The sequence below is a fragment of the Podarcis raffonei genome, chromosome 10 (genome assembly GCF_027172205.1).
Source record: "Podarcis raffonei isolate rPodRaf1 chromosome 10, rPodRaf1.pri, whole genome shotgun sequence".
In the NCBI taxonomy this organism is placed as follows: Eukaryota; Metazoa; Chordata; class Lepidosauria; order Squamata; family Lacertidae; genus Podarcis; species Podarcis raffonei.
The window spans coordinates 6,836,168-6,859,381 of NC_070611.1; the positions used below are offsets into that span (position 1 = coordinate 6,836,168).

The window sequence follows — 23,214 nt, forward strand, 5'->3', positions numbered from 1 at the left end:
TTCAGTTAAGTGAGAAAAGACTAATAAATCATCAGTTGTAAAGTGGGGGGGAAATTGTACAAGCACTTTTCAACCATAACATCCTTCCCAGAAACCACCAGAAAAGCAACATTAAATAAAATACACAACCATAGCTTATGTTTTTCAGCCTTCTAGGAATTGCACTCCAATACATGTATACTCAGATGTAAGCCCGACTCAGTTGAATGGGAATTACTCCCAGGGAAGGAGGTACAGGAGTGAAACCTCTACATATAAATTCACACAAAACCCCCCAGATATTTGCAGTGGGAGTGATGGAGGGGATTTTGCATGGATAATCTCCCAATCTATATTCCAGATTTGGATAGTGTCTTCCATGAGGAATGAACTGGGGGGTGCATTCAGTTATATGTAGCTAGGTTGACTGAGTTACACTGGCATAGCCCTAGCTGAGTCCCTTCTGCCTATTCTAAACTCACTTATCTTGGTGGTTCTTAGGTTTGCAATGCACTGTTAACTCACACACAGAGCACACCCATTGAAATCAATGGGCAAAGCTAACTTAGAATCATAGAACTGTAGAGTTGGAAGGGACCCCAAGGTTCATTTAGTTGGGACCCCCTGCAATGCAGTAATCTCTTTTTCTTTAAGAATAATTTTTTATTAACCGACCAATCACATCAAATCAAACCAAATTACATAAATTCCAAATTACACAGCCGAATTTTAATTTTTTGTTGGGGGTACCCATATTTCAAATTCCGAAGGGGATCCAATCAACTTCTTACTTCTTACTGCTGTTTTAATGTCCACAAATCTAACCTTATGATGTTCACAGTACTATCCAGTCCTTTCTTATTGTTTTTCCACATCTCTTGTTGTTATTTTCATATATTTTTCCTTTCTCTTTGTGACCTCTGATAGTCTCCGCAAGCTGGTTAGAACAGTTTGTAATCCTGCGTGGATATTATTTTTTTTATCCAGTAGCCATATCCAGACGTTTTCCATATAACATCACTTCCATACATCAAAACAGTCTTAGCGTCATTAATCTTCACCAATCTGCCTCCTTTCTCAAAACCTCTGAGGAGATTCACCAGGAATGCAGTCTGAAAACAAGTCCGTTCTGTCCTCCCGGCTATAAATCCTTTGGCAAGATGGCGGCTCCGAATTAATTGCTGCGCCATTCCAAAAGCTCTTATTGCTTCTCGATCTCCATAAAGCATACTTTTGGTTAAAGTTTATCTCCACACAGACCTTAATCATCCTGCTTGGGTCAGTTCAACCGACGATTCTAATGAGGAGGGTTTCTGGTAATTCACATAGAAGGAAAGTAAAAAAGGTTTTCCCCCCATTCAGTCCCGTTGTCAACATACCCAGCCTTTGGTGTATCTTCATTGTAAAATATTCCTGTTTCTCCAACCCGTCGTCTTCTTTCGCAGAGGTCACTTAAATTAGCAGACTTCACTCCCCTTCTTCACTTGAAATATGTGCATTTGCTTCTTTTGTAATTAATTATTCCAAATTGCTGCAGCTAGTGCGTGATCAGAGACAGCGTCCAGGAGAACCGAGATCCACACGGGGGCATTCTGCCCAGGGCCCTCACCCCCTTCTTTCGAATTAGGGGGTGATTTATGGGCACAGCAGGCAAGGGCAGTGTTCCCCATTTCCTTGGGGCAACAAGGGAGGCTGCCTACTCCCATAACAGCCTCTTAATTACCCCGTGTGGGTCGGAGAGATGGTATTGTCGGCCATCTTCCAATGCGCCCCTAGTGGCCCCCCCGCAATGCAGTAATCTCAACTAAATCTTACATGGCAGATGGCCACCCAACCTCTGCTTAAGAGCCCCCAAGGCACCATCTCTCGTGGGAGTCTGTTCCACTGTTGGACAGCTCATTTAAGTGGATTTATTCTGAGCATGATGTTGTTGAATATAACACTAATATGTATATCTTATAGTTGAGAGAGTAATCTCATGAATTAACAGTATAATATTGGGAGGAGCACTGAGAAAGCTGATATAACAGAAAAAAGGGAATGTGCTGAGAAGTGATGAGGTAGTTAGATAATAACGGAGAAACATTGTGGCAGCAACTCTGCCACAATTAAGCGCTTGTTGAGTTTCAACAGGAGAGATTTGAACATGCATAGTTTTGTAAAAAGGAAACCACTTTAGAGCCAAAGTAATAATTCCAATTTCAAATGTCAATGCAAAAGTGCCGCTCTGCCAACTCCACCAAGGCACTCTGTGTAAGCTGTTTTTCTGCCGCTGCCATGTAAACATAGCAAGTGGGCAGCTTTCTTCAGGGAATGCAGCGTAGCAGCGTAGAAAAACTTGACAGGGTAATTCTATTCTGTTTGGAAGTCTGTTTTGATGGGCAGCCGTTGGGGCTGAATTAGTTTTGGTTCTAGCTGGTTCCACTGCTGAAAAGAGGCTTGCAGGAGCATTTGTGTGGCCAGGAATTGTTGACACTGAGGGCCTGCCCTTTATAATCTAAAAAAGCATGCAAATTAAGATACTTGGGCTTCCTTTTAAGAGTGTACGCTTTCACTTTGAGGATTCATTCCCAAGTTACTCTCCTAATGAATTAAAACAGAATCAAACATATAACACAAGGCGGAACAGATGCCATTCCCTGCCAGCCAAGAGACACTGTTGGAATCTGTCTCCAAGTACATTTGAACTTCCCTTCATTTGCCTAACTCTCTGGAAAGGTGAGTTTCTCGGCTGATATCTTCCCTGACATCTTCTTACCAGCTGTTGGGAAGAAAGGAAGCCACCTATTTGCTTGCCCGGTGGACAGCAACAGCTGCCAGAGAGGATGGGAAGGGAACTTGAGCTGGTGCAGGATATGTGCGCAGGAGGGGCAGGATCTAACTAGAACGCAACGTAGAGTATCTCACTGAAGTAAATGGGACTAAAGTGTGCCAAAAAACTAAGAAGAAGTTGACTTTAACAAACTTTAAATGGTTTGAGGGCACAAAATATTACAAAAAAAGTCCAAACATAATAATGTCAAACAGAAGTACCTTCAAAATCATCCTTCAGAAAGTCGGGATTCTTGGTGCTTATTCTACAGGTTGGTCCGGAATAGCCAGGATCACAGATGCACTTTGTCCCATTGACACAGCTGCCATGACCATTACACATCTCCTCACACTGTGGCCCAATATACACATTGTCAATGGCCCAGGTCACAGGTTGAGACGCAGCAGGATAAAATCCCTGGTACCATCTGAACCTCACTAATCTGAAAGAAAGCAAAGCCTTTTATATTAGCTGCTCTTCTACTGCATTACGTTTATGTAAAGTCTAAAATACACTTTTATGGCACAGAGTATTGGTAGGCAAAGCAAAGCTTGTGGAATGCATCCAGCCTGCCATATCCATCCCACAGCCCACCTAACCATGTGTTGATACTTTGCTTTAAATTGCAATATAAAAACCACAAAATACACCATACAATTAAGAATAAAAACAAACCAATAATTCCTCCCTCTTGAGGCCTGGTTGAAGAGGAAAGTTTTTGCCTGGTGCCTAAAGGTGTATAATGAAGGCGCCAGCCGAACCTCCCTGGTGAGAGCATGCCACAAACAGGGAGCCACTGCAGAAAAGGCCCTGTTCTCGTGTTGGAACTAATGACACCAGCCAGGCACCCTCGCTGTATTGTTTTAGAAGTCTGCTAAAAACTTATTCATTTCAAAAAGGCTTCCAAGACATAGAACTTAGGTTTTGGTAGTTGTTTTTAAAAGTTTTACTGATCTTACCAGTTTCATTGCTAAATACCATATTTTCCCATGTATAAGACTAGGTTCCCCCCTAAAAAATAATGTCAAAAATTAGGGGGCGACTTATACACGGATACATCTCCCCCCATTTTCTTAAATCTGAGTCTCCAAAAATGGGGGGGGGCTTCTTATACATGGGGGCATCTTATAGATGGAAAAATACAGTATCTTATGTCTATTTCTTTTTTGTGTGAAATTTAGCTGTGTTTTATTAATCGTTTTATTATGTATACCACTCAGAGAGTCGGGTGACTAAATAGTTTATCAAACCTTCTGAATAAACAAATACTGCAAAACAAAAAAACTATTCTGCATCCATGCTGAAGTGCAGGCAAATAAGTTACGTGCCAGAGAATGGTATTCATCTGGGTCTCTTCTCCAGAAGGATTACTCGAGGAGTATAGAAATGCTTTGTGATTTTGGGTTGGAACAGCAGATAGGCACAGTTAAGGGCTTTCCAGACATTCAGATGTTAACAATAATCAAAGATGCATGCACATATTTAAAAATTAAATCTTTCATTTAATTATTCAACATCAGGGTTTTTTTTCCAGACTTTGCTCCAGTTCCTCATATATGATCATATGAGCTGCTGTGTTTGTCTACCAAATATGAGGTCACTCGCGCAGTAGGAACGCTTTTTCCCTGTGGCAATCTCAAAGCTGGTTATCACGATATGTTTTAAAGACACAGGATGTTTCATACGAGTGTCTCCAGTTGCCAAAATGATCCCTAATATCCTGAGTGATACATGCACCATGGCTCTGAGACAAGTCTATGGCTTTCATAAGTTTCATCATTCACAGGCCTGGTTCTGAATGGTACTGCAATTCAAACATGACATCTCAATGGCATTTCAGGCTCAATTCAGAATTTCTTATATCTTTAAAATATAATGTAAGAAACATATGTAATGTATAAACTGTGTGCCATCAGTATAGCAATGACACCTTGCTCCCAACTCTTAATGACTGCTCCCAACAGCCTCATGTAGATGTAAAATAGCACGGGGGGGGGGCAGATATGTACCCTGTGCACAGGGTACCAAGTAGCTGGGAGCCGAGGAGCACTCATCCAGTGCTACTCTCTGTCCATGGTCCTGAATATAAAAACAGAAACCATCGTAATATGGTGTTTCCAATACATATCCCACTGAACTGGCCCAGGAGAAGACCATGGCCAATGGTATCAAAAGCTGCTGAGAGACTGAACAGAAGTTAACAATGTCAAATTCCCCTGTCCCTCTCACAATAAAAGGTCATCCATCAGGGCGATGTTTTTCTTGCTCTGTAAACCACCTGGAAGCCACCTGTGTATATAAATATACAAATAACCAGCCGGTCTTTGTGTGCTAAAGAGCAGTAGTGCTGAAAAACGGATATAAAGAGAAAAGCTAGGTGAGCAGCGTCAAGTACTTACCCGCAAAGGTGTAGCTTTCCAAAGTGGATGACTTCTCTTCTCCATCCCTGGGTCGTTCCGGCATAATAAGTGCTGCTTGGATGATGCTCTGTAGAGCATAGAGAACTGAGGTAGCTGCTGCTACTATAACATAAAGGAAGAAGCAGGTGCCAGGTTGCCCCCAAATCTCGGGAGAATTCAAGTTTCACTGGGTCAGCAGATGAACTATCAGTGGTGCATCCAATATTAATCTGAAGTAGAATAAAACAAAACCTAGAAGATTGCATGGCCTACATTTATGGATGCTTTGCCACTAGCCAACTCTATAAAAAGGGTGAATCGCTGGGCCAGAGGTTCAGAAGGGACTGTGTCTCCTGGTGTTCCCACTTAAGCAGGGCTTATGACACTACTGAGTCCTCTTTTCTTGCTCCTCTTTGCCCTGTGCCATTCAGGTCTCTGGGCTGGCAGAAATATTAATACTGGCAGAGTGGGCAGAATTCTGTGTCTCTGCAACACAGACCAGAGACATCATCCCAAGTACTCAAACGCCATAACAGGGGATGAAGTTAGAACATGAGCACTCCTTTCCCAGTTGTGCCTCTACACCTGTTTTTGGAAGATCAGAGTGTTTTATTCATATCTGAAGGAGATAGGGAGAGCAAGAGAGACAGAGCAACTATCTCCAACTAAGTTCTCCTTATAGTACTCATTGAAATTAATGGGCTTAAGTTAGACAAGGTCACTGATTTTAACAGTTCTATTATGAGCAGGGCTAGTACTGGATACAACTCAGATCAGTGATCCTGACCTCCCTTCCCAAAGAAATGTGTCTCTATAGGTTCCCGATGGAAGTCTTTACAAGAGAAAACTCATTAATTTCTCAAGAGTGTATAAAAATCTGCCCCACACATCACATTAGTACCACCTAGTTACCTTCAAATGTTAAAAATGATTGGAGAATTATTACACAGCAGAATTATAGTACCTAGCTAGTAGGAAGAAGCAAGTTAACTGAAGAAATAAAGGGTACATTTTCATTGGCTGATGGGCATTAGGGTAAGGTGAAAGATTTCAGAAGCGCAGAGACATATGGAATGCCTTTGCACATTGTAGAAAGGATTGGTTGACAAATTGCTCAGCCAGTGAAGTTCCTTTCATGGGTCCCTCAAAATCCAGTGCATTGTTGGGCAGTATGAAGAAGGGCACATATATGCCAAATTCTGAACCACAGGATTCCACAGATACACTCACAAACATGCCAGAAATCTATGCAAGGACCAGACCTGATATAAGTAATTGCCCTCCCATTGACTCCAATGGGAGGCAGCCGATGAATGGGAGGCAGTTAAATGAATTCCACTTTCCTGGTGCTATACTTTTTCTATCCCTCTCCTGAGCAAGGGATGGCTTGGATGCAATGGAACTGGACATTTCCCAGCCACAGCTTTAGCAAAGAAAAACAATAGTCCCAATGTCAGAGAAACATGAGAATAAAATCCTGTACCACATTATGGAACCTTGCCTTTTGAGAGTCCTCTTTCAGGGAACAGCTATAACATTGCACAAACAGTTGTTTACATAAACTTCTAAAATACACCACTTATACTACTGAGAGGCATTGGTTCCAGGGGGTCCGTGTGTAAGGGCAAAATCATGCAAAGCCAGGAACCTTGAGAACTGCCCATCTCCCATGAAGTGGAGGGCTGCTTACCGGCAAGGATGTGTGATGGCACTGGAGGTTTCCCAGGGCCCTTCAATGACCTTCCCTGAGCCTGGTAAGCAAGGAAAACCCACTGGGTGTGTGGGCGGGGGTTGGGGGTGGGGAGATAAATAAATAAATGGGGAATGGGAAAAGGCTAAGGTTGCAATCGTGTATGTAACTTAAGAATAAGTTATGAGCCCATTGTATTGGGAAAATGTCCACTTTGTTCCCACCTCCCCGCTGAGCTCTTTGAGGCAAGAGGGAGATACAAATGTGTCTGATAAATAGATAGATGAATAAATAATGTACTGAACTAAATAGAAAACGAAACTATTTATGGTTGAAAATGTTAAATACTGAATATTAATCAGCATAATGCACATTAGTTTTCCATAACTAGGTCAAACACCTACTGATCTGGAATCCAAGAGACATGGTACAGCAGATCAAGTTCTTTGAATCCAGGAGTGTGGAATGGCAACTTTTACTGCATTATGCATAATGACTTCATGTTTATCAGCCTGTTCCAAGAGCTCAGCTGAAGACATTTAATTTTTATAAAAGCAAAATGCCTTCGCCAGATGCCAAGATGTGTGTGCAGGTCTTATGGGGTAAGCGCACTGAAGAGTCATTCATGTCTGAATGTGACCTCAAAGGCATTTGTTGAACAAGCTTTTAATCTATATTTTAAAACAGAAAACAGTTTGCATTCTATATATTATTAATTAGTTGTCATGACAAATTGAAATGTGCATGAATACACAGCCAAAGCAAATTTTCTAGGAATACACAAGGCGTACGTTCAGCTGCTTCTTAAACTGCACAACAATGTGCTGTGACTATTGATGTTCTGCATGTGCTAGCTGTATACAAATAAATTTGTGTAACCAGAGCTGTTTTTCACTATGAATGCCTCCCTTATTCTCTTATAATGGCAATGGTGTCCACCTGAGAGCTCCCAGAATTGAGTTCTGCCAAGTTTTGGCTGAAAAAAAGCCCTGTGGGAAATGCACTTTTACATTTAGACTCTCAAAAAATATACTAAGTCATTATCAGAGTACACCCAATGAAATCAATGGGCTCAAGTTAGTAACAATTGACTTCAATTAGCTTAGAAGTCCATTGATTTCAATGAGTCTGCTCTGAGTATAATTTCGATGGTACATAGTACTTGACGACAGAAATATACGTCATGGCAAGCATGAAAACGCTGCTTCTCCCATCCATTTATAATGCATACAAATATAATGACACAAATATATTGCATATTTCTTTGCCACACAATATAAAAAAACGTGGAATGGGAAATACAAAATTTGGTGGTATAACTAGACACACACAAACACACTTGTTCCCTTTATGGAAATTGTGTTTTAACGCTTTTATAGGCTTAGAGGGACACGGGTGGCGCTGTGGGTTAAACCACAGAGCCTAGGACTTGCCGATCAGAAGGTCAGCGGTTTGAATCCCCGCGACGGGGTGAGCTCCCATTGCTCGGTCCCTGCTCCTGCCAACCTAGCAGTTCGAAAGCACCTCAAAGTGCAAGTAGATAAATAGGTACCACTCCGGCGGGAAGGTAAACGGCGTTTCTGTGAGCTGCTCCGGTTCGCCAGAAGCGGCTTAGTCATGCTGGCCACATGACCCGGAAGCTGTACGCCGGCTCCCTCGGCCAATTAAGCGAGATGAGCGCCACAACCCCAGAGTCGGCCACAACTGGACCTAATGGTCAGGGGTCCCTTTACCTTTATAGGCTTGGATCCAGCGAAGCACCTCACACACCTGAAAGGTACCTCCACCTCCCCAGCCTAGCTTTCTGAGCAGTTCTGTGTTTCATATGAATCCATTCAAGAGGGTCTCCTGAACATCAGGAGAGGCTTTCCAGGGAGTTTGGGAAAGGGCTGCCAGGGACAGTCACCCTATGCCTGCCCATTCCACTGGTGCCTCTCCAGATCCAAACTATGTTTTGTACGTGTGTCTCTATGCAAGGGCGGACCTACATTTTTGCGGTCTTGAAGCTTGAACTGTTATGGGACCCCCTTTGCAACCAGCAACAAGGTCTGGGCAACCACTGCTATCTTCTTCAAGGGGTTGTTCCATGACAGATCACCAAACCTTTGCAACATCTCTGCTACTGACTCTCAAACTTTGGGATTGTTGAAATATAAACCATTTTTTAAAAAAATAAGCAATTTGAGTTGTGCAACTCAAATTGGGTCTAATGGACTCAAAATTTTTAAGCCGTGTGGACTAAATTCACTTCTGGGACCCCTCCAGCATTAGCAGCCCTGAAGCTTAAGCTTCATTAGTTTCATAGTAGATCTTCCCCTGTCTGTATGTAAAAAAGGGGGAAATGTACAATGAGATGACATAGCTTGTTCTCCTTCATGGAGAGCACGTGTTGCGGTGGGGGCCGCCAGGACACTCCAAAGTTGGGGGCGGGCTAATTGATCGTTGGCCACTGATGCGATTGGGGCTTCCCTTGTTGTTGGGAAGAAGTTAATGTTGCCATTTGTTGATTGACAGCCAGAAATGCTAAAACTCCTTGCACGAGGCTAGAATTAGGGTTGTTCGCTTTGACCTTGCTATGCCTGTCATGGGGTCGTCTGCTCTTGGGGCAGGGGCCCAGTAGGAATTTTGTCCATCTGGCTGATTGGCTGGGGCCATTTGGTTTTTGCCTACTGTAGCAAATCATCACAACTTGTAAGGTTGCGGTTAGGCATTGGTTTGTGGTTTGGTTGGTTGAGGGGCATGGGTTGGCTGTGCCTGCCCCTCTAATGCTGCTGCTGCAAGGGATTCCGTTAAAGGAATTGGGGGCTAACTATTACTTGTCCACTCTGTCAAGGGGGCTCGGGCCATAGCAATGAGCTCCTGGTTGCATTTGGGGAGGGCTGAGGGCAGGTTCCCTGCTCCGTCGCTACCCCCAAGTGTATTCCCCTTTTCTGACTTTCGCATCGTGCGGAATGTCAGTCTGTCCCCCATGGTGGGGGCAGATAGTCGCAACCAATGCCTAAGCAACCACTCACATTTTTGTATTCTAATAAAGTTGTGGCCAAAATTATGCCAAAAACCTTAAACAAAAAATTCTGTGTGGTGTGTGAGTTATTGGGGTGGCCCTGGGGACCTCAACACGCAACACAGCACCAGTGGGTTTTCTAATACATTGGATAGAACAAACTCAATATAGAAAGCCTTTTTTTCATCTACATTCTCCCGTGATTCACAACTTTGACCCAAAGGATACTGTAATGAACTATAATAACTACAATATAAGAAGAGGAATAATGGGTCAAAATATTACAAAGTTTAGGTAAATGCATACTACGAATATAATTCTTTTCTTATTTCCGTATGGGATTGGACTAATTCTAGAGATTCACATAGATTACGTTAACAGGATTCCCTCCACTATCCTTTAATAACATATAAGAGAGGCAGGGAAATGTCAAAGCAAGACTAGCAATGACTAACGCTCAATAAGCAGGAGAAGAACGTAATGATAAGTACCTCAAATTGGATTATGGTGTTCTCATTCACGTTCAAATCCCTTGTAGTAATTGAATGTTCCCCAACTTCATTTGAAACAAATACCATCGCAGAATCTTCCTCCCTATTAAGAGAAACAAAAGTGATTATTTCATAGCTAAATTATGAACATACATTTTATATGTTTATTTAATTTATGAGAGGATAGCACATTCCGCTTTTCTAGCATAAATGCACCACTATTAGTAAGTGAAACTTTTTTTTTGGAATAGTCTTGGATATATTTTATGATACGTACGGTGCTCCTTTTGAAGAATATGGACAATAAAGCCCGATGTTGCCACCGGGATAAAAAAACCAATTGTCTTCTTTTGGACCAAAGTCAAAGGTATCCAGCAGGATTACAGGATTCTTAATGTTGTTTCCATCAATAATTAAATCATCTAGAATCCAGATTTCTTCTTTCTTACCTGGGAAAATAAACACCTATGTTGCTACTGATTTAATTGTTCTAGAACAGGAGAAAATAATTACACATGATAAGTTACCTCAAGGGTTTGAGGAATCTGTCAAATTCTGTTTCTCTCAGTTCTTATATTTCCTGTCTTAAATGCAGTTCTCCACATTTCCACACCAGGTTGCAAATTATTTTTAAAAGACCTCGTGAAAAATTCAGCAGCATTTTAGTGCAAATTTATCCCAATATACACTTGTTTGTATGCAGTTTTGCCTACAATTTCCCCTTAAATCATGCATTTTAAATTTTTTTTTACCAATATATGCATATTACGGACACTTCTTTTCACCAATATGCATTTTGTTACACATTAGTTGGTTGGAGAACTGCGTCACAAAATTCAAAGAAGTGTAAATGTCAAAGTATATCTGTGTTTTGGTTTTTATATTATTTTGAAAAGGTTTGCTTTTAAATGTGAACTGAATTGAATTTGTTTCCCCATCCCAAGTCATCACTATGGTTCACCTGTTGTTTCCAAAAATGTATTAAGATGTTACCATGCGCCATAGTCTTCCTAGTAACAAACGTGGTACGTATAGGTAATTGTAGCCTGGCCTGAGGAGAAATCTTTAACTTATCTCTCTCTGTTGGGTACATTAGCTCAGGCACATCAAATTCATAACTAGTAACACCTCTTTGCCAGCCACAGTCTCTGATGACGTTTCCTAAGCAACTCCTTCACTGAGGACTTTGATTGGTTCCTGATGACCCTGGATCCCTATAATCAGCTTTGGGTTAGCCATAGGAAACCCGTATTTCCTGAGAAAAGGTGTAACCTTTCCTCCTCCTTGTTGCCTCCTGCCACTCATATTTGCCCACTTCCTGGATTGTCTTTCATATGTACAAGATAGGAATGTTTTGCTCATTCATTTATTCATTATAGGGATTTTTACTGCACCCTTAAAACAGTTCCCAGGGAAACTTTCAAAATGCAGATGTTGAAATTTAATTTTATAACATGCTGCAGGATTCCAGGCAGTATATAAATAAATATAACAGCGCAGAAGCCCCGTATAATCACACCATTTGAAATTAAGTAAAAATATACACAATTATATACGATTTTGTATTATTTCTCATTACCATTGTTATAAGGCTGCCAGAGCCTGAACCGTGTAGCATTGGTTCGTGCTGCATATGGAAGTGGGATGTTAATGAAGAGAACGTCTGTTGTTTGAGTAAAATAAAACTCATCTATCAGGTGCCAAGTGATGCCCCCATTGATGGAATACTGAAGCAGGACAGAATGAGACCTCTCTGGGGTACCTAGAACAAGAGGGAGGAAATCATAACGACAATGTAAAAGTCACTGTGAGAATGAGCTGTTGGGCAGCATACTACCGTTACGGAGCAATGAATGAGATTTCAAATTAAAACACAGTACAAGTAGATTTACAAATAAACCCATGTCTTGCTAATCTGCAAAACAAACAAACAAAAACGCCACAGTAAAACAATATGAGCTACTAATCCAAGGCTCTTTAAGGGAGGGTCAAAGATCAAGAGAGGAAGGAGAAGGGCAACATGCAGTACTGGCCAAAAATGTTACTCCCAATCTCTTAGAACAGGCATACCAGACTCGGCCCTCCAGATGTTTTGAGACTACAGTTCCCATCATCCCTGACCACTGGTCCTGTTAGCTAGGGATGATGGGAGTTGTAGTCCCAAAACATCTGGAGGGTTGAGTTTGCCTATGCCTGTCTTAGAATGACACTTTTTCACTGTCACTTATGGCTGCAGGTTTCTTGGCCGGGGGGGGGGGGGCGCTCCTAGAATATGGAGTTGTAGTCATTACTTGGTCAATCATCCTGTAGCAAAATATGCCAGTGGAAAACCGACCTGTGTTATTTTGATCATCAGTGCCTCTTTGGTTCTGCCCTCCAGAATGACAATAGTCTATGGATTGCCCACAGTTTTTCAAGTTAGTACAGATTATATTATTTACAGTAATAAATCATTACCTTACCTTTGGCTAAGAATTTGAATGAAAACTGGATGTACATTGTATTAGTACAATCTAAATCTCTTGAAACAAGCATTCTCAGCCCTTCCTGTAACAACAGACAGGAAGAAGTTATTTTCTTTTTCTTTTTCAGCAGGGCAGATCAAGGATTTCTATAATTTAATCTTGCTAAACAGTTTCAAGTAGGCATTGGAAAAACAATCAAAACTTATTGAACAAGAATAACTTCTAACCCCTTTAAAGATGAGAGTTGTTCCAGATTTGATGGTGTCGCCATTCAGGTTCCCTCTCTCAGCTCCATAGACCTCAGGCCAAAGGTCAGGGTGAAGGTTGCCATTGAAGTCATCTTTCAGAACAGAAGGGAGGGGAGCAGCCGGGACACAGTAAGGGCCTCCAAAACCTCTGTCACACCTGAAAACAAATTGTGGGGGGTGGTTGGGAACAATATCCACTGACTAATGAGACATAATCTTTACACCACCAAGAATTAAAAGGGCATGAAACATGTGTCTCCTTACACACAGCGGCCAGCATCGCAGATCCCATGGCCTGAGCACATCCAAGGACACCCAGTGGCCAGGATGACATTGTCAATAGCCCACATATCCCCACCAGGAACATAATTATGTTGAATCCATCTGAAGCGTGTTCTGGGAGATCTGGGAATCGCAAACAAAAATAATAATTCAGAGCAGTCCCGCTGCTATTGGAGAAAAAGGATAGGAAATTGCGGGGGGGGGGGGGAGGGAGGGAATCTGTCAATTTCAGTTCTCCAAGTTTCTCATTTTCCAATCTTAAGTGCAGTTCTCCACAACTTGCAGCAATTAGCTATAAAAAAAGCTCCTCGTGAAAATTTATCAGCATTTTAGTTCTAATTTCTTCTAATAAATGAATTGTGGTCCTCCAAACTTGCAGAGAGGGAGAACGAATCTACAAATGGTGGTGTGCAAGGGGGAGACGTCCCACTGACTTTTGCTTTCGCACCACTTACTTTTCCCTGTGGTCCCACCTGCTCCCACAATTATGTGCCCCTGCGCACTCCCTCCCCACCAGGGGAATGTGTCCCTCAAGTCTGAAAGGTTTGCCTGTGCCAGGACCACACTTATTTCTATCAAATCATACGCATTTAACACCCTTAAAAAATAAAATCCAAACCAAAAGTTAGCTATCCCAAATTGTGCTTATATGAGGTGCCCCATATTCTGGCAACCTAACCTTTTAACTTTTAAAGCAAGAGGAACACCACAATTATGTTTATCGTCTCATCTAGTTCTCCCTTTTTAGTCATGGGATAATGACTTGCTTAGCTCTGAGGAAGATGTGAGATGTGACCATTTGATTTGGCCAAAGCATAGTTACTTTAACCTTGAAGCATGGAGAAAAATGTCCTTTGCTCTAGGGTGGCCCTCTTTGTAAACAGTCCTGTGCATTAAAATAGGGTTTGTGGTTAAAAGCATCCTTAGGAATCAATCATTCACAGTTTCTGTTACGGTTACGTGAAAAAATTGAGCTGAATTCTACACTTTCTTTCACAGCAAAACAGTAAAGGGGTGGAGGAAGCCTGAATAAGATAGTAATTCTTACATCGTTGCAGGTGGGAGGTAGATGGTCACTCGCTTCCAGTTCTGAAACCTTTCAGAAGTGTAAATTGAGCTCTCAGTGTAATGCTGACATCCTATCCTGGGAGGAACACACTCTTCGGTCACCAAATGCCAGTCTTTCCCATTGTTTATGGAATACTGGAAGTAAATACTATGGGAATTGCTGAACGGCTTGCTGCAGCCCATGTTCAGCTCAAACTGCATGAAGGTGGAATCAGACACATGGAAATCCCAAGTCTCGGCATAACGAGATTTCCCTAAAAAGAGTGCAAGGAAGAAAACCATTTTACTTAAAATTCGTTTTTTAAAAAGAAGCTGTAGTGTGTTTGCATTTTGCTAACTGTGAGCCTTACCTGTATTTTCACTGAATATGAGAGCTGTATCCATAGAGAGGCAATCAATATCTACTTGACCCCCTTGGACCCTGTACCAGTTAGCTTGTAAATCGACAGAGCCATCAAATTTATCTTGAAAACCAGCCTGAGAGCTGTCATTCATTCCTACAAGGACATCGTCCAAAGCCCACTGCGCTGAATGCTTCCCTACAAACAAACAGAAATATTTGGTCATTATTCCCCACACTTTATGTTGGCGGGGGGGGGGGCTAATTTATGAGGCGGTTGCACAAGATGACTCTTGGGAGGTCCTTCCAACTCTACGATTCTGTGATCTAGGTCTAGTGAAAAATCTTCATCCCAACTAAGAACTTGGTCTGAGTGGAGATGACCAAGAAGGCAAAACAGGAATGGAAAGCTTGGTGACAGTAGGAAAAGATACTTCATAATCAAATGTGGGAATCCAGGGCACATGTGCAGATTCATGGTACAATTAATTCACTGTACAATTAAACATACTTGAAATAGTAAACAATGAACAAAATCAATGGACCTTAAACATATGTACCCTAATATTTGAACACACCAAGGGTATGTTTTGCCAGTGTTTATAGAACAGACATGTTAATGTTCATTAAACAAAATTGTATCTTCCTTAGCCATTACTAGGTCTTAAAAATTACATACGAAATTGTAATGGTAAAGGTTCATAACAGTGTTAAACACATACCATGTTGAGGTTGCCACCATCGGAAAGCGGTGGCTGGTGTTTTGGCCTCACGAGGCAATTCTATGGATACAATCTGCGGTTCTAAGAAAGACATGAAGTCCAGTTCTCGCAGCAGATACCAGCTTATTCCATTGTCATTTGAATATTGAACTACAAGCCCTGTACATTAAGATGGAATACAGTAATTTAGTCAAAACCTTGCAGAAAACCTAGGATCACAGGCCAGTCTTCACCAGCGGACACTGAAGACAAAATTTAAGCAACTCTTCCATAAGTTCAAGGTAGGCTTAATTTTAAAAAATTCTCTCTTTTAAAATGAAACTTATGAGCTTGGACAAACTATTTGCTTTCTGATAGATGATCACACTTATAAGCTTTTCATCTATTGCAACATAAACAAAGATTTGGCTCCTATTAACCTGCTTCACAGAACTTGGAACTTTTCTGAACTCCTCTTGCCCCACTAAAAAATCAATTAAATTAAACTACACATTATAAAGCGTGTTTTGATGAATTTGAATGGTGAATTTCAAATGGCAACTGTGTTTTGGTTTGCATATTGTTTTGGACAGTGCAAATTAGGTAGGTTCACCTTTCTTTGTGAACTGAATTAAATTTATCCCGTATCCCTGTTTTCACATCAACAAAGCAGCAAGATTTATTCCCTCAGTCTAACATATTGCTGCAGAAGTGGAGCAAGTGTAATAGTAATGCTACAAGGGAAACCTGCTGCCATTGCTCTTTAAAACAAATACCCACTGCACGTTTTCTAGTCAATAATTTATTATTGATAGTGCTAATTTGATTTTAAATCCATAAACACAAATTAATACCTGCATCTCCTGTAATACCTCCAAGTTCTGTGAAGCAGGTTAATAGGAGCCAAATCTTTGTTTATGTTGCAATAGATGAAAAGCTTATAAGTGTGATCATCTATCAGAAAGCAAATAGTTTGTCCAAGCTCATAATACCCTGCCCAGAGGGGGCTGGAGGCCCAGAGGGGGCTGGGACTGTGTTGGAGGGCTGCCAGAATGCCCCTACACGTGAGCTGCATGCTGCAGAGCGGCTGGGAGAAGTGGAGAGAATTGCAGTGGCTATCTCTTCCACTGGGAGCTTTGCACCAGAGAATGGGGCTGCAAGCCATTCCAAGGGTCTTGAGAGTGCCCAGGCTGTTTGGCAGGAGCTGGAGGGGGTTTGCAGAGAAACCACAGCAGAAGCCAAAGGCCATTTTCCCAACAGCAGGCAAGCCTCGAGGAGGAGGGCTGCTGGAAAGGTTGGGGGGGCAGAGAAGACCAAAGGCACGTTTGCAAAGTTTTCCACTAGGCGATGTTTTGTTTGTGCCTCGGCTGAACACCTGCGTCGCAACTGCCCACAGAGAGCAAAGGAGCCAGGGCAGGATGGTTCCAAGGTCGCTTCCCATGGGAACCAGCCGGGTTTCCATGGCAACAGAGGGAGCAGGCGTGAGAAAGCTTATCAGCTGACTGCGTCGATGGCGGTTCTGGAGAACACCTGCAGCGAGAACCCCAAGGTCGGGGGCAGCAGGAAGTCAGTTGCTAAGGCAACAAAGAAGGACAACTCCGGAGGGGGGAGAGTCCTACGTTGGGTTGTGGACTCGGCTGCGAATGCCCATTTGGTAACAGCGCCACCTGATGGACAAATGTGGAACTGCAAGGCTGTTTCAACTGAGAAAACAGTTCAATTTGCTACAGGTTCACAGGGACGTGTAACCCATGTTTCTAACATGTTTGTCTCTTTTTTACAGGCTGAATTGAAGGTTTATGTTCTCCCTGAGATAAAACATTGCCTGCTGTCTGTACCTTCTCTTTTACAGGAGGGATATTCAGTGAGTTTTGAAAAAGATGTTTGTACAATTTCCAGAGGTGGGAGGCAGCTCGTAAGTGTTGGAAAAGATCAAAACAACCTCTTTGTTTTGGAAACACCACTGGAGGGTGAGGGGAATATTGGGAAAGCCACTGATCACACTCATGTGTCGTGTGCTTGCGTGTGGCACAAGAGGATGTCACATGGGTCCTGTGAGGACGTCCAGATGTTATCAGAGTGCACCAAAGGTTGCAAGGTAAAGGAATGTGGTAAACCTTTGAATTGCAAGGCTTGCAGAAAAGCCAGAAACAAGGGATTTAATAATCCCAGAGTGGAGAGGGTAACCAAAAAGCCTTTTGAGCTTGTGCATGCAGACCTTTTTGGTATGCCACAGCCAAGTCTGGGCAAGGCCAAGTGGCTGATGGTGCTGACAGATGATTTCACGCAAAACTCATGGGCTTTCACGCTGAAAACGAAGGAGGAGGCAACGCAACTGATCAAAGATTGGGTTGCAGAGGTGGAACTAAGGTTCTCCACCAAGGTGCAAGGGTTCAAATGTGACCGAGGTTCAGAGGTCACTGGGTCTGCTCTAAAGGGTTTCTTTCGCCAGAGGGGGATACGTCACAAGGTGACTTCTCCTCAGGAGAGTGGCGTGGCAGAGCTTAGGAGTAAAGCTCTGGTTCGAGCATCCGAGATCCTACTGGATGACTCTGGTTTGCCTCACAGTTTTTGGGGGGAGGCGGTAAAAACGGCCAATTTCACGATGAACAGGTGCTACAATGCAGTGGTAGGTGATACCCCGTATTTCCTGCTTCATCAGCTGAAGCCGCTTGTGCATTTCTTTCGCACTTTTGGTAGCAGAGCCATGGTGCCTGTACCAAAGTTTCTGCAGCAGGACGGTGGTCCAAGGTACCAGGAAATGATCTTCTGTGGATATGAGCCTGCGACAAAAGGGTGGAGATTCGCATACCCAGAAGGTGATCAGACCAAGCTTCTGGTCAGTAAACAGGCTGAGTTCTTTGAGCAGGATGGTTGGGCAAGGCGCAAAGTGCGCTCTGACTTTCACTCAGATTGTCTGTACGACTCTGAGGAGGAAGGAGAGCCAGAGCCTGAACCTGCTGGTGGAGACCAGGTCCCTAAACAGAGTAGGGCGTCTCCACAGGTTGTTAAGGGAGTGTCCAAGAGTGAGCCCTCATCTCCTGTGCGCATAATGGAGAAAGCTCACAGACGTGTCAAGTCAGAGGGGGAGTCTTCTGATGAGGAAGACGCACATGCTGGCCCCAGCGGGTCAAAAGGAGCACCCCAGTTTGTGCCCAGGCGGTCTTCGCGGGCTACAAAGGGGATTCCACCTGAGAGGTTTCAGGTCACAAATGCGTGGGTTGGTTTCGCACAGTGCGAACCTAAGGTTTGTGAGGTTCAACAGGTGCCTAACAACGATGCCAGGAAGGGGCGGAAGGCAATGGGGAAGGTGTTGAACACTCAGAAGTCCTCTCAGAACGTGATTCGAGAGGGGGTGATAGGAGAGGCTCAGAACTTACAGGGTTAAGAGTTCTGAGTGATGACGCCTCACATTCTGAGGGCGGGCATAGAACACGGAAAGGGAGTGGTTTCTCTGTGTGCTTTCAGTGTGCGTGTTTGCTCCGTTGAGCAAGCGAGATGTCCGCTCTGTCTCCAGGCAGGAGATTTATAGCTGTTGTGTTTTGCTAAGGAATAAAGTCTTTAAAGATAAGGAGACTGCTGCGTTTCAGCCTGAGTTATTACCACACGACAGAACGTTTCTGCTTCTGCTTCCGCTGTGTTTTACGCGCTCTGCTGAGTCAAAGGTCCCAGGGGGAAGACCAGAGCTGCGCAAGAGAAGTGTGCCGGACCCCTGGACGTAATTGACTACCCACAACAGTTTTCACATCAACAAAGCAGCAAGATTTATTCCCTCAGTCTAACATATTGCTGCAGAAGTGGAGCAAGTGTAATAGTAATGCTACAAGGGAAACCTGCTGCCATTGCTCTTTAAAACAAATACCCACTGCACGTTTTCTAGTCAATAATTTATTATTGATAGTGCTAATTTGATTTTAAATCCATAAACACAAATTAATACCTGCATCTCACTAGCAAGGCATCTATACTTCACAGATATGAGTACTCTGCGGAAGGATTTAGAGAGATTTACATTTGAAGTGGCAGCATTACACTGAGGCTGAGAGATGTCTGTGAGCTGGAAATCACATGGGGAGTCGGGGCTTTGGGGCATTATGGTTTAAGAGTTATAGAAGATGGGGTTAGTTTTGCATTTGTCTCTAAAGGATTGTTCCCATGGTGCTGGCAGCATAATGGACTCCAGCCTTTGGGACTAAGCACAAAATCACACAGAGGCAATTTGTAATCTACCATGCATGCAATTTTGAGTTCATGCATAATTAGTCTTTTATCAGTGTATGGTCATATACATAAAACCCATAAAAAAACCAGAGGGGTACTGTTGTGATAACTTGGTTTGAGAATTAATAACGTAGCAGAATTAATAACCCAGCAGCAGCCAAGAATCAATGCTTGAATTACTTTTCAAGTAATGCAGTACTTTTTCTGTCATGACAACAGAGAAATTATGGCTTTTAAAACATTCTAATTTTCATTCTGTATGATGCTGATATGTTTGACCTATTTCTCCCTAAAGACAGGAGCTCTTTACCATGAAAAGTTAATGTTATAATTCTACAATATTAATATGGAATATTCAGTGGCCCTCAAAGTGTGAAAACATAGGATGTCAACAGGCTCTGGTAGAGGATATTATAGAACACTTCTCTGCTTTTTGTAACGGAACTAAAAACTCACCCAGATGTTACTTTTACAATGAGGACAGGCGTCCCTGTGAACACCCAACTTCCTAGCCATTTTGTGAGGCTATAAAGTGAATTTCTTTCTCAATGGCAGCAGCTGGCAAAGAAACTCACAAAATCATGGTCTTGTCTCACGTAGTCAAGGCCACTTTCTTGCAAGTGAGGAGAAAATGGACTATGAAAATGGAGCAGAGGGCTATCAATGTCTGCTAGCCAAGATGACTCTGCAACCATAGCTGGAGGCAGCCATGCTTCTGAATACCAGCTGCTGGAAACCACAAGAGATGAGAGTTCTCATCGCTTCTCGGCCTTTTGGCTAAGATCAAGTGTAGAGAGTTCTCATGTCCTCAAATCCTGCTTGCTGGGTTCCCACAAGCATTTGGTTGGACACTGTGAGAACAGGATGCTGAATCAGATGGACCATTGGTCTGATCCAACAGGCTCTTGCTATGCTATTGTGCGATTCCTTACTTACATAGTTCATTTGGCCTCAGAGTATGACCAACAGCAGGAACGCTGCCACACAGATAACAATTCTCTGTGGCGAAAGCAATATTTGCGCTCAGATTGTTTCACATGAGGCCGTGCTGTGTGTTTTGACTGCTCAGAATTCAGTATTATTTGTTTCAACTACACAGGCACAAAAAGAGAAAGAGCTCAACCAAAGCAAAAATTGAGCAGTGTAAATATTAAATATAAACATCAGTATAAATGAGACTTTCCCCAACTTCAGTTTTTATGAGGTGACTCGAGAGTAACTCCATTAATTGAAAGACCATAGAGTTTGGGACTCGTATAGCTAGGAAATAAATGTACATTCGTCTTTATGCCTATTTTGTCAAAATGCTCTCACACACTGGATCCATGTATGAGCAGGGTCAGGCCCAGAAGCCTGTCTGCCCCATCATACACCCTGGTTTGCCACAGCCCAATGCCAGCAAAATACAGCCTAAGCTGTTGCAGTAGCTGGATGTAGGAAGAGGTTAATTTCCTTCATGAGCAGAAATTACCCCATGGGTGAGCTGATCACAGGTGCAAGGTCAACTCAGCAGTTGCCCAATTCTCCAACTATATCTGTGATTAACGCATGGCAGCCACTTCAGTAGCTGTTCAGTGTTGTGCTTTGATTATTTGAAGTTACTTAGAGCAACGACAATACTTTGTATATATCTGTTCAGGCATCTCCCCACTTGGGCGCAACCGTGTCTATGCGTGGTGCAGGGATATAAATGAATAAACCAATTCTAAGCTGCAATGGTGGGAGATAGCTGGAAATTCATATGTGGCTTGTGAGTAGACCCTCCCCAGAGCCCAAAGAGGATGTCAGTTAGCCAAAGGTCTAGGAAAAAAGACTCCAAGGGTTCCAAAATGGCACACAGGAACTCTCACTGCTGCCAGGCTACACTGCTGAACAGCTGTTGGGCAGGAAGCTGCATGTACTGCAATGGGCTCTCTACATAAGTGCATTTCGCTTATGTGCGCAGGGGTCCAGAATGTAATCCCTGTGTAAGTGGAGAGTTGCTTGTATCTGAAAAGCCTACAATCGGGATCTTATTTTTCTGTGTACAGGTGACCCTCAGTTTATGTGGGGCTTATGTTCTGGGAGCAAAGTGTAAAGCAAAAACTGTGCATTGCACAAGATTCCAGATCACATGGATGCCTTTGTGCATGCCTCAAAGCTTCCTCATTGCAGTGTACACAATGTGCACCAACATCAGAAGGCATATCACCTTGCATGACATAGAAGCCAGAATGGAAACTGTTAAAAAGGATAGTGTTAGGATTCAACGGCAGTGGTTACTAGCAGCAGGGAGTAGGATTAGCCCTTTCCCTAGTGTTTCATTGACTGTATCCCTTAGCGGCCAAGCCTCACACTCAGGTGTGAAATGTGTATCTGCCCCCAAAAATCAAACTGATGGGCATTTTGCGAGGGTAAAATTAGTGACAAAATAATGGGTTTCCATATGTCTTTCACAAAAATTAAGACACAATATCAACAAGACAGTTTTAAATATGTGAAAACTTACAACTAAATAAAAATCGAGTTTACCTTCATTTCTGGCTCTGGGTTTGTTGCAGCCTGTGCCGATTGTTTTGCTTCCAATTTGTACATAAAACTGAACTAATCTGTTAACAAAAATGTTGAACATTTCTTTTAGGGGGGGAAAAACCACACACACAGCATAGTTAAAGCCTCCAGCAGGCGTTCCCAATAGGTAGTCTACGGACCCCAGAATATCCGCATAACCCACCCAGGGGGGGGTCTGTGGCACCGTTCACATAACAAAAACTACCATAGAGATATCATATTTTCAGAAGTAGGGGGCCCATGGCTTGGCTTTTGAAAAACAGGGGTTCGCAGCACTTAGCTAATTGGGAACGACTGGCCTGGAGGATAGTATTATCAGACACATTTTCCTAGCACATGATTTCTCTTTAAATCGTCGTTTGCATAGACCTCTGTTTAGCCATTCCTACTTAAAATTGCTTCAAATTTTTACTAGCCTGGGATGCCATAGGCTTTATGGGAAAGGACATCTTTTAGGTCTGATGCCCTTTACTCCTCTGGGACTTCCAGAGTATTAGAATTACTTAGTGACAGGAGTCCATTCCCTGTCTCACCTCTTCACATAGTTAGGAAACTGATTTCAGCTCTAGTGGAGACCGTGGTCTCCTTAGTGATTTAGCTCCGTAGGGGTGAAGCCAAGCACGAGGCAGAAGGTGAGGCTCGCAACGGCTCCAAAACAGCGACAAAAACCTCACAGCTGGCAAGGGGAAAAGAGGGCGGTCCCCGGGCGTGCCTGGGCTTAAATAGGCTATGCCCCACCTCCCTGACCCGCTGATTGGCGGGCCGGGTCGGAGACACGCCCGGGGATTCCCTGTTCACGCGGGGGCAAAGGCCGGCCCCCGCGCGCGTGTGGGAGGGATTAGCCCGCAACCCCCTCTCCTCCCAGGTCGGAAATGGCTTTAGGAAACTGGCAGAGTTGGGGGATGGGGGAGAGAAGCAGCTGACGCAGGAGAGTAGGCTGGGCTTTAAAAGTTTATGTACTAAA

At 43.1% G+C, this 23,214-nt stretch overlaps 1 protein-coding gene across 1 annotated transcript in view; it reads right to left on the reverse strand.

The window, feature by feature from the left end:
- The window catches only part of RELN (reelin), a 292,640-nt gene that overhangs the window by 45,845 nt on the left and 223,581 nt on the right, over nucleotides 1-23,214 (reverse strand). Inside the window, exons 31-42 of the mRNA XM_053405719.1 lie at nucleotides 22,212-22,288; nucleotides 15,501-15,659; nucleotides 14,789-14,977; nucleotides 14,419-14,692; nucleotides 13,353-13,493; nucleotides 13,068-13,245; nucleotides 12,838-12,922; nucleotides 11,955-12,137; nucleotides 10,653-10,824; nucleotides 10,376-10,478; nucleotides 5,191-5,420; nucleotides 3,013-3,233 (exon numbers count right to left, since the gene is read on the reverse strand). Of these exons, the coding sequence (XP_053261694.1) occupies nucleotides 3,013-3,233; nucleotides 5,191-5,420; nucleotides 10,376-10,478; nucleotides 10,653-10,824; nucleotides 11,955-12,137; nucleotides 12,838-12,922; nucleotides 13,068-13,245; nucleotides 13,353-13,493; nucleotides 14,419-14,692; nucleotides 14,789-14,977; nucleotides 15,501-15,659; nucleotides 22,212-22,288 (2,012 nt within the window). The remainder of the gene's footprint in view (nucleotides 1-3,012; nucleotides 3,234-5,190; nucleotides 5,421-10,375; nucleotides 10,479-10,652; nucleotides 10,825-11,954; nucleotides 12,138-12,837; nucleotides 12,923-13,067; nucleotides 13,246-13,352; nucleotides 13,494-14,418; nucleotides 14,693-14,788; nucleotides 14,978-15,500; nucleotides 15,660-22,211; nucleotides 22,289-23,214) is intronic.